General features: G+C 37.3%; 1 protein-coding gene across 1 annotated transcript in view; it reads right to left on the reverse strand.

Annotated features, from left to right (window-relative positions):
* The window catches only part of MALRD1 (MAM and LDL receptor class A domain containing 1), an 837,423-nt gene that overhangs the window by 757,210 nt on the left and 68,183 nt on the right, over positions 1-12,030 (reverse strand). Inside the window, 1 exon segment of the mRNA XM_066386561.1 lies at positions 4,850-4,946. Coding sequence (XP_066242658.1) covers positions 4,850-4,946 — 97 coding nt within the window.

Raw genomic sequence — 12,030 nt, forward strand, 5'->3', positions numbered from 1 at the left:
AGAATTTCTAAAGCTCAACACCAGGAAGGTAAACAATACAATTAAAAAATGGACAAAGGAACTAAATAGACACCTTTCCAAAGAGGACATACAGATGGCCAACAGGCATATGAAAAACTGTTCAATGTCACTAATCATCAGAGAAATGCAAATTAAAAGTATAATAAGATACAGTCTCACACCTGCCAGAATGACTGTGATTAGCAAATCAGCACACAATAAGTGCTGGCAAGGGTGTGGAGAAAAGGGAACCCTCCTGCACTGCTGGTGGGAATGCATACTGGTGCAGCCACTGTGGAAAACAGTATGGAGATTCCTCAAAAAACTAAAAATGGAACTGCCATATGACCCAGCTATCCCACTTTTAGGAATATATCCTAAGACTCCCAAACCACTAATTCAAAAGAAGATATGCACCCTCATATTTATTGTAGCCTTGTTAACAGTAGCCAAAATCTGGAAACAGCCCAAGCATCCAACAGTGGACGAGTGGATAAAAAAGCAGGAATGGAATACGCAATGGAATACTACACATCTTTGAAAAGGAAGAAAATCTTACCTCTTGGAATGGCATGGATGGACCTGGAAATAATTAAACTAAGTGAAATAAGCCAAGCCAAGGGAGAGAAATATCATATGATCTCACTTATATGTGGAATCTAATGAACTAAATAAACTGAAGAACAAAATAGAAACTAAGGCAGGGTTACAGGGAGCAGGGGGATGAAGAGATGGGATCAAAGAACATAAAAGGATTAGCCAAATTATATATACATAACATATAGATACAGATAACAGGGCAGTAAGTCCCAGAGGGAAAGGTGGGGTGAAGATAGGGAAAGGGGGGCAAACGGGGTGAAATGGGGATGGAAAGAGATTTTGCATGGGGGAGGGGGAGCTAAATCAGTGGGTGGAGGGTGTTATATTGAGTGGGAAACGTGAAGCCATGTTAACACAATAAATTAAAAAAAAAAAATTTAATTCTTAAAGTTTGTTTTATAGCACACTAGTGCCTGGCCAATCCATACCAGAGCCTGAAAAATTCAATAATACTAATTCTGCATTTATTCAACATTTTTATATTTTGTTCATAATTGATTTTTTATTAATTTTTATTTTTATTATATTGTATTAAAATATTATTTATCTTCATTAGTAGACATCTCAGTTTACTTGGGCTGCCAAAACAAAGTACTGTACCATACACTGGATGGTTTAAACCAACAAAATTTATTTTGTTAGTGCTGGAGGATGGAAGTCTGTAACAATTGTTCAGCCAATGACTGGACCAAAAACATTGCCTTTACCTAACACAATGTTTTTTACTTTAACAGTATTAGAAAATATGTGATGACTATGGAATACTACTCAGCCATAAGAAATGATGACATCGGAACATTTACAGCAAAATGGTGGGATCTTGATAACATTATACGAAGTGAAATAAGTAAATCAGAAAAAACCAGGAACTGCATTATTCCATACGTAGGTGGGACATAAAAGTGAAACTAAGAGACATTGATAAGAGTGTGGTGGTTACGGGGGGAGGGGGGAAAGGGAGAGGGAAAGGGGGAGGGGGAGGGGCACAAAGAAAACTAGATAGAAGGTGACAGAGGACAATCTGACTTTGGGTGATGGGTATGCAACATAATTGATAGACAAGATTACCTGGACTTGTTGATCTTTGAATATATGTAACCTGATTTATTGATGTTGCCCCATTAAAAAAATAAAATTATAATTAAAAAAATATATGTGATGTATTGAAGAAACTATGCCATAACTGTCTATCTCCTCTATTTTCATAAGTCACCTATGAAAACATTTGTTTTTTGCATCCAAATGCATTCCTAATTTTATCCTCCTTTGGAGCACAATTTTCTGATGGAGATCTCTGGAACATGTTGTGTTGGCTGCCTACCTGTCTCAGATGTGCCCACTACCCTGGACTGTCATCACCAGGATGACATGAGACTGAAAGCACTGATTTGGGATAGCTGGATTCTGACCCAGGACAGTCATTGATTCAGTAATCAACATGGACCAGCATCCCAAATGCCAGTTCTGCTCTTAAACCTGAGATGGGCTGGCTTCACAAAGAATGCTAGAGAACATTATTAAAATGCAGGCCCCATCCTCAGTGAGTCCCATCAGAAAGTCTGGAGTGGAACCCCAAATCAATCACTCCTCCACGTGATTCTAATAATTAGCTAGGTTTAGTCTATCAGGCTAGTGCCTGAACTTGACTGGAGAGCCTCATTTGGAAATTCAATGTTATACCATTTTACCATCTCTCATATTCTTACTTTTAACAAAATGCAACTTCATTGAAATGCCAATCTCATTCCATCATGCTTATCCTTTTTCTCCATTATTAATCCTCCTGGTGATATTTTCCTCCGAAACTTGAGATAGTTCCTCAATTCTCACGCTGCTTCAGAAGCAAAACACAAAACTCCCTGCAGACTCACCTTTAGAGAACACACCATGTTACCTATCTGAATACTGGCTTTCTCCGTAAGATCACCTCCTTTGCACCTTTACCAAGGGTGGACATCCTTTCCCAATATCCCATAAAACACAAGGCCTAAAATTAAGTCCAAATTGTTGCTTCTACATAACGATTTACTCTTCTGTGTGCAAAAACATCTTGGCTCATGATATCTAATTCATCGCCCTGTGTCCATACAAGTCTGCTTTCCATATTTATCGAAGACTTTAGTCTTGGATGTCCAAGTTCTCTTCTGTAGTCCCAGATCTTGCAATTTTGTATCACATTTATATCCATATAAAATGTCTAGCCAATAACTTAGCTTTAAAACTCATGCCTCATCTTTAGTAAACTTCATTATCACATCACCTCAAAAACAATATGGTTATAATATTATCTAGAACTATTGTCTTAGAAACTGTAGGGTCTAATGTTTTTCTATTTGACCAGAATTCTTTCTTGAATGTCCAACTTTATGATACTCTCACTCCCAATACTATTGCTTTTTTCTTTGTATAATAATTTTATATAGTTCTGGTAAGTGCTTATGAAAAGATATGGCATTTATCTTTTGTGATTTATTATGGTTCATCAACATTGGTCTTTGACCCAGCATTTTTATCATGGGAAATTATGGAAATGGCTCTGGTTCCCAGGGCCAAAGATGGAGAGAAAGTGCATGTCTGAAATAAAGTAGAATCTTATTACAGGTGATTTTAATTCCATAACACAACCCCAGTGTGCTCCTGTATAAATTTATAATACAAAATTTCACTGACAGAAGCCAGTTCCTAAATTCCTAACAGTTTGGAAAGTCTAGCCAATGACTGATTTTATTGTCTTGTTCACCTTTGAGGGTGATTAAGTAAATTGGCCAATAATTCACACTAGTTAGGAATCACTTTTTTATGGCTGACTTCAATTTCTCTGGAAACTATAAAACTGAGATATATAAAGACACTAATGAAGTGATCAAAGTCAAGAACTAGATGTCTTATTGAAAATCAAGCATTAGCTGGTTGTGCTGTGGACCCAGGAATATCATGCAGGGTAACAGAAGAGGGAATATTAAGGGACATTTGAATAACAGAATAGTCAATAGAGTTTGCTTTGCCTGAAGTTAACTATGTGTTCTGTACTGATATATTGCATCCCTTCTGAAAAGGCTAATAAATGTTATGTTCTTTTAGTGAAAAGACATTGAAGTTTATACTTCAATTATTTACTTCTAGGAATGGAAGAGAGTTACACTTCATCCCCTTAAAGTACTCCATTTCGATTTATCTGTATTCAACTCATCATATAGTGATTTCTTACCTAAGATATACTGAGCACAATATATATACAAAGATGAAAGATATATATTACAAAGATGAAAGAGACCTTTATATGCTCCAGTATTAGGATGGGTTTTCATCAGCTCCTATAAAACCCTATCTTTGTCTGGGTAGTACATACTTATAAGTTCTTATCATATGTGCAGGAGTGCTGTTTAAAATCCAAGCACAATAAGGACATCCTTTATCAAGATTTCTTGGTCTCTTTTAAGCAGACCAACCCATCTCTCCTGTTCTTGAAATATTACTACAATTACCATAACTTTACACCAAATTATAACTTGGAATCCTCTCTAAAAATAACTATATTTATTCTGATAAATTATGCTACAGTATAATAAAATTTAAAAAGGGGAAAATCTGTCAACTACATGATATATATAAAAATCCTGCCTGATTATTAGACTACATTAATTTTGCCTAGTCAAATTAAATTTTAATATAAAACTTTTCTATTGAGAACAATGTGAATGGGGAACTGAATATTTTTCAGTTAATATAATTAAGGGACCAATATGGATCATTTTTTTAGATCTGATATGTGTCGTTTATCAATCTAGTTGTTTCAGTCTAAATAGAAAATAGATTATAGCTAATATCTATCTTTATTTGTGTCTCTCAATGGAATAATTTCACCAACTCTGTAAGAATTCAATTTCAAGTCTATGGAGGTCAGTGTTTTTTGTTTGTTGGGTTTTTTTGTTGTTGTTATTGTTTTTTCAGTTTGCTAGACCGCACAGAGTTCTCTTGGCACAATTTAACTAGTCAGTGTAAACATTGGTACAAGATTTCAAATCTGAAACTAAATTATTCCCTTTAACTCTTTCTAGGAGTCAGTAAAAAATAGCCTATATTCATTTCTAGCAAAAATCTAGTCATTATGATACAATGTACTAGCACAGTGGAAAACAAGACATTGTAAACTATCAGGCAAAAATAAACAGATCAAAGTCATTACAAAGTTTACGTTGCACTGAATTTATTATACACAATAAGGATTAAAATGAGAAAAAGTTCTTACCATTTGCAGGCAAGCAGCCTAAACTGAAAGATATATCATCAATAGCTATAACTTCATTCTGTTCCTTAGTTGAAATCAATTGACCTTGAAAAACAACCTGCATAAAATGAAATAAAATTATTTGCAAATCTTTAAAAAAAATAAGAAAAAGAAAGTAAAACAACCTGCAGAAGAAAAGCAAAACCGAACAAAAATACAAAGCAAAGAACATCATTAAGGTAGAAAGCCTACCAATAAGAAACATGTCACATCCTGGAAACACTTGGGTGAACACCCCAATTCCAAGTGGAAAGATATCACAGCATGTATGCTCAAGGACAAGAAAATATCTGTCATTTTTCACTCACATGTCCAGCACAGGCTAGGTAATATGTCTGTGAAAAGATGCAATATTCACCTGACTTCTGCCTCATAGTCACATTCTGTGTTTGGTTCCCATGTGTTCATACTATTTAGTATTTACCAGCTTTTGTAACTGGCTCCACCTTAAACTACAGTTCTTGGCATTTTGCAACTTTGGCCCATTTCTACCTCTGTTTTTCTAAAGTTAACTCACAGTATTACCTTGGGTGTAAGACACATTTTCTGTCACACATTTTCTGTCATGATCTAAAAACACAGCTGGGATAACCTGACCTGTGGTGGCTCAGTGGATGAGGCGTCAACCTGTAATGCTAAGGTCACCAGTTCAAAAACTCTGGACTTGCCCAGTCAAGGCACATATAAGAAGCTGCTATGAACTGATGCTTTCCACTCCTCCCACAAGCCTCTCTCTCTCTCTCTCTCTCTCTCTCTCTCCCTTTTCTTTATAAAGTCAACAAATAAAATTTAAAAATAATAATAAAAAATAAACATAGCAGGCAATGATTCGAAATGGTTGTTCAGTGACTTACTGTTAAAATGACTGACATTTTAAAACATCAACCAAGTCTGCACCAAGAGAAATATGTAAGTATAACAAGTCTGAGAAACTTAGAAAGAAACTATTCTCCAGTTTCTAATTACTTAAAGCAACAAGAAATAAGTGTGTAGGTAAAGAGTATTATCCCACCCTTACTAAATACTACTGACATTTGAGGTTTAATTCATGTATACATTACATTTGTGTTCATTGGTCAGCCTTGTTTATAATATAAATACTTTATTTTAAAGAGTCAGCACTGCTTTTTAGCTTAACAACTGGTCTGTATTCAGTCAATCCTGGCAGGTTATTTATTTACTATCAGACCAGCTGCTATCTGCTAGTCTGTTAAAAATATGAAAACATCCATAACCTACTGAGCATCTTGTCAACATACAGCCCTAAGAAAGTCAGCTTTCCTTCACATTAAACATAACAACCATGTGACTACTTTCATGGAAGGACCATGTTGAAAAAGGCCTATCAAAGATTGTTGTGTAGTGATGGTTTTATATGAGGGCAGTATAGCAGAGTAGTTAAAGCGTATATTTGGAACCACACTACTTGGGATCAGGACCCAGCTACACCGTACTGCTAGCAACATGACCTTGGAGAAGTTACTCAAGATCTCTATAGCTCAGTTTTCTTCTTTGTAAAAGGGTACTGACAATAATAATAAGTTCTGGCCCTGGCCGGTTGGCTCAGTGGTAGAGCGTCAGCCTGGCGTGCAGGAGTCCCTGGTTTGATTCCCGGCCAGGGCACACAGGAGAAGTGCCCATCTGCTTCTCCCCCCCTCCCCCCCTCCTTCCTCTTTGTCTCTCTCTTCCCCTCCCGCAGCCAGGCTCCATTAGAGCAAAGATGGCCCGGATGCTGAGGATGGCTCTGTGACCTCTGCCTCAGGCGCTAGAATGGCTCTGGATGCAACAGAGCAATGCCCCAGAGGGGCAGAGCTTTGACCCCTGGTGGGCATGCTGGATGGATCCCGGTCGGGTGCATGCGGGAGTCTGTCTGACTGCCTCCCTGTTTCCAGTTTCGGAAAAATGCAAATAATAATAATAATAATAATAATAAGTTCTTACCTATATGATAAGGCTTATACAAGGATAAATGAGATATATATGCACAACATCATTTGATATATAGTTGGTATTTAAATGTGTTAGCTATTATAACATAAATTTATTAAAATATGTGAGCTATTATATGAAGAGTGTGTTTATAGAAAAAAATCAATTTTCTACAGAATTATATTTTATTCTTCTTGAAACCCTTTTTGTATAGATACAGTCCCCAGTTCTTGCTGAGCTGAGCTTACACACACCTACTGTAGCCATATTAAAAGAGACAAGTAGAAAATAAGTGTTAACTAATCACCAGGCTCTTCCCTTTTTCTCCACACTCTCTCGCCAAACCCATTTATCCTCAGGGTTTCAACTGTTACCCAGGTTGATGAAATATAAATTTACATCACAAATGTCCACTTGTTCCTGGGCTCACCTCCCATACTGCCACAGCCTGCTGGCACTTTTACTCAGATGCCATCAAGTCACTTCTCATTCAAAATGTTCCTTACCCTGGAACTGGACCTATTACCTGATGCTCATTCTCTTGACCGTGGTACCAGAAGACCTACTCTTCAATGCTCAAAACTCCGAATGGACCTTTAGAACCACTCTCTCCTCCAGTCTCCTCTCCAATCAGTTAAGACCTATTAAGCCTTCTCTTCTTCCCCTGCCCTTTGCAATGCTCTATCTTTACACATGATCCAATAAAGTAAATCTAATTTAAATAACTCTCTTACCTTCAATCCTCTCCTCACCAGAGTTTGTAATACATATAACATATTTTTTTTAAAGTTCATTTTTTACTTATTTTTTTATTTATTCATTTTACAGAGGAGAAGGAGAGAGAGAGAGAGAGAGAGAGAGAGAGGAGAGACAGAGAGAGAGAAGGGGGGGGAGGAGCTGGAAGCATCAACTCCCATATGTGCCTTGACCAGGCAAGCCCAGGATTTCGAACCGGCGACCTCAGCATTTCCAGGTCAATGCTTTATCCACTGCGCCACCACAGGTCAGGCTACATATAACATATTTATCAATTTAACTAAATTAATGTGAACTTGGTGTAACTGAAGTGTGAAATTGGTTGCCCTTGGAGCCTACTGATTCAGCAAGAGGGGCCATTTTTCTAATGGAAAGAATTATTTCTCTAAGTGTAGGTGAATTTACTGATGGGTCTTTGTAGCTATAAAACACAAGATTCATCAGGCATACTAGGTCACCTAATTAAATATATTTGAACAAAAAGATTTTTCCAGGAATTTTGGGATCCTAGAACAAGGTATGGGTTGAATACATAAGAATGTAAAACCCCAAGATGATTTGAAAAAGCCAGGTCCTATGCTCAGAGGCTGTGTTGGTGTATAGTCATTGTATTTCTTAGGAAAGTGATGTCTAACATTCCTTGTTTTCTCCAAAACTTGGGCAAAGCCTTTTCTCTCCAACCATCCACCTCATTTCAACTGTGTTAGGGAAAATAATAAAAGAGCTAAAAGGTGGCAGAATAAAAACTAATCAACAGCATAAATGATAGTCAGGAGTTGGCAACATCACAAAAGACAGAACAACCTGCTCTGATCCCATAGTAAACATGACACAAATTCCTTCCACCCAAACATTTGAAGAGAAGACAGCCTCTGAAGGGGGCAGAAGGCTCAGCACTCAAGCTACTTGCTTCAACTCTTAGCTGAAACTTCGGCAATATGTGAATAATGGACATGAACCCAGCTGGATTATGTTAGTAACTACATGAATGGAAACTCTTATAATGATATTTATTATATTAGAGTTTTCTCAATTAGTAGTACACATTCAATATCATGTCCCAAGTAAATATGTGAAACACAAAAAGATAATCTTTTCCTCATCATATGCTTACATAGTAAATATTCTTGAATTAAAAGGTAAAAGGTCTTAGGTAATAATTAGGTAATAGTTTTGAAAACTTTCAGAGTGGAATATGAAAATTAAGGTAACAACTTATATTTATTTGCATGAATAACATATTTTTTTGTATTAATGAATTCTATTATTTTAGGAAGAGAGGATGCTGAAAATTCTCTGGCACTTCTAAATGGAATATCAAAGAAATGACAAGTAAATAATAACATTAAAAATTCTCCCATATCTTCTTAAAATTCAGGTACTGAGTGCTCATTTACCTTAACAACTCAAACATTCAACTTGAAAACTATAGTCAGTAACATAGTATTTCCTTCTTTCTACCCATAAAACCAATACACAGCTCCCTTCAAGAACAGAAAAGAGGGGAAAATAAGGAAAGGTTTCATTTGAGTTTGGGAAAAAATTTCTCCTATATGTTGAGATTGTTTTACTCTTTTTATTATTTTTTTTTTCAGAAACAGAGAGAGGGATAGATAGGGACAGACAGACAGGAACGCAGAGAGATGAGAAGCATCATTCATCAGTTTTTCGTTGCGGTACCTTAGTTGTTCATTGATTGCTTTCTCATATGTGCCTTGACCGTGGGGCTACAGCAGACTGAGTGACCCCTTGCTCAAGCCAGCAACCTTGGTCCAAGCTGGTGAGCTTTGCTCAAACCAGATGAGCCTGCACTCAAGCTAGCGACCTCGAGGTCTCGAACCGGGTCCTCTGCCTCCCAGTCTGACGCTCTATCCACTGAGCCACTGCCTGGTCAGGCGAGATTGTTTTACTCTTTGCTTCCATGAACATTTTAGGACAAAAGCACAATTGTTTATGTCTGCAATTTTTAAAAATGTGATTGCAGTTAATCAGCAGCCTGCAATGCATAATAATATTGTTTTCCCCGTCACAGCAGACAAACGAATATTTAATGAGTTTCAGGCAACAAATTTGTCCAAATCTGGGGGTTGGATTATTTCTATATTTTATAAATCTTTATAATGTTTTAGCATGACAAGAAAAAATTATTATGGGCCAGTGACTCAATGATTGAGAGTCGAAACCAAACTATTTTAGGTTCTAATCTGGTTAGAATTTACTAGGTTATTCCACTGTCTAAAGCTCATGATCCTCATGTGAACAGTGGGGTAAATTATAGTTTTAGTGCAGAGCACTGCTCTGAAGCATCAATATGATAATATACACAAAGGACTAAAGAAAGCGTCCTTACACAGGAAATGCTCAATAAATGGTTGCTGATATAATTTCTTAAAGATTTTATGAATTTATTGAAATGCAACCCTCTATATTGATTGAATGCATTAACATCATTCTTTGTTTACGAACCTCAGAACTGAATATGCGCTCAATTTTATTGAGGGATGGACCTTCCATATGTTACAGGCCCTCCCAGCAGAGGCTGTGTCAGAAGCTAGAGCTGAGCCAGGGCCCGACTGGGACTACACCTTCTGATTTAGTATTTCCAAAGGAAGCATGAATGACTTTTAAATGATCAGAAGGCAGCATGGAGGGGAAATTGCAAAAAACAATAATACTCAGAGAATTGTAAATTGATGAGGCAGCAGATACTGTCTGGAGAAGGTGATTACAGAATGCTCCAAATAAGCCTCTCAGCGGAGTTTTTCAGGAACGTGCTATGGAGGGCACCGGCAGGATCACAAGCACCGCACTTGGCTGCTGTCCAGCTCAACAGAAGCAAATGAACATCTGCTCCCCTGCTGACAGGAGAGAACTAATGCATACCTGCGATCTTAAAGATTGATGTAGCCAAAGATCCCCAAAGAGTCATATAGTTTCCTCATTTTTACAAAGCCTTTAAGGTAGGAGCACCCTTGTCATAACAGCAGTGACTGTATTGGGGGGAAAAAATGCATGCGCTGCTTTGAATGAAGCCACCGCTGCATTTTAAAGCACTCAGAAGAACAGCATATTTGATCATCAACCCACACAATGTGCCATTTGGGAATGGACAGCTAAGGAAAATAAAGAAGTTATTTTAAAAGGTTTAACCTACAAGATCCAGCAGATTCCAGATCTGCCTAACAGCCAAATCTATTGCTTTGCTAGTAAAGACCCTGAACTAAAGATAGTTTGACATAAGATAGTTTAAGACTCTTTCACTATCTACTCTGTTTTAAAGTGGGGAAAGCTATGTAACCAGTGACAAAATTTATACATAGACAGATTCTCATTTCAGCCATTAAAGTTCACAGAAGCACACAGACCAAAGTGACTTCAGCAGGTTCACCTTTGGCATCTAGTCAACTCAGGGCCCTCAAAAGCACTCCTGGTTCTGTATTATTGCTTTTGTCATTATCGAGAGACACAGGGAAATATGAAATAAAATGTAGGAACTAAACTAGAAACTTCTAGCAGTTAATAACACCAGAGCATCCACAACAAATCAGATACATTGTTGGTGTATGGGTTCTCATTCTACACACTACTCCCTGCCAAATCTGGAAACACATTCTGTCTCATTTTCATGCTTGTCAGAAATGTCCTCTTTGCTAACTGTATATCAGATAAGTGGTTACTATCCAAAATATGTAAGAAACTCATACAATTCAATGGAAAAAAAGAATAAAAATATGAGCAGAAAACCTGAACAGGTAGAGGTTTATGCAAATGGCCAACAGGTACATGAAAAGGTGTCAAGATCACTGATCATTAGGAAAGTGCAAATCAAAACCACAATGAGATATGCTTCACACATGTTAGAATGGTTGTTATCAAAAAGACAAGAGATAATGTGTTGGCAAAGATGTGAAGAAAGGGGAACTCTTATGCATTGTTGGTGGGAGTGTAAATTGTTGCAGCCACTATGAAAAACAATATGAAATTTCTTAAAAAGTTATACATAAAACTACCATATGATCCAGTAACTCCATTTCTGGGCATATATTCAATAAAAGTGAAATCACTATCTCAAAGAAATATCTGTACTCACATATCTGCAGCATTATTCACAACAACCAAGACATGGAAATAACTCAAGTGTCTGTGGATGAAGAAATAAATAGAGAAGATGTGGTGTATACATATAAAAAAGTAACTTAGCCTTGGTTGGTTGGCTCAGCAGTAGAGCATCGGTCCAGCGTGTAGAAATCCAGGGTTCACTTCCTGGTCAAGGAACACAGGAGAAGTGACCATCTGCTTCTCCAACCCTACCTCTTCTCTCTCTCTTTCTTTCTCTCTCTCTCCTTGCCTCTTGCAAACATTGCTCAAATGGTTTAAGCAAAGTTGGCCCCAAGCACTGAGGATGGCTCCATGGCCTTGCCTCAGGCACTGAAATACCTCAGTTGCCAAGCAATGGA

The sequence above is a fragment of the Saccopteryx leptura genome, chromosome 5 (assembly GCF_036850995.1).
Source record: "Saccopteryx leptura isolate mSacLep1 chromosome 5, mSacLep1_pri_phased_curated, whole genome shotgun sequence".
Taxonomy (NCBI): domain Eukaryota; kingdom Metazoa; phylum Chordata; class Mammalia; order Chiroptera; family Emballonuridae; genus Saccopteryx; species Saccopteryx leptura.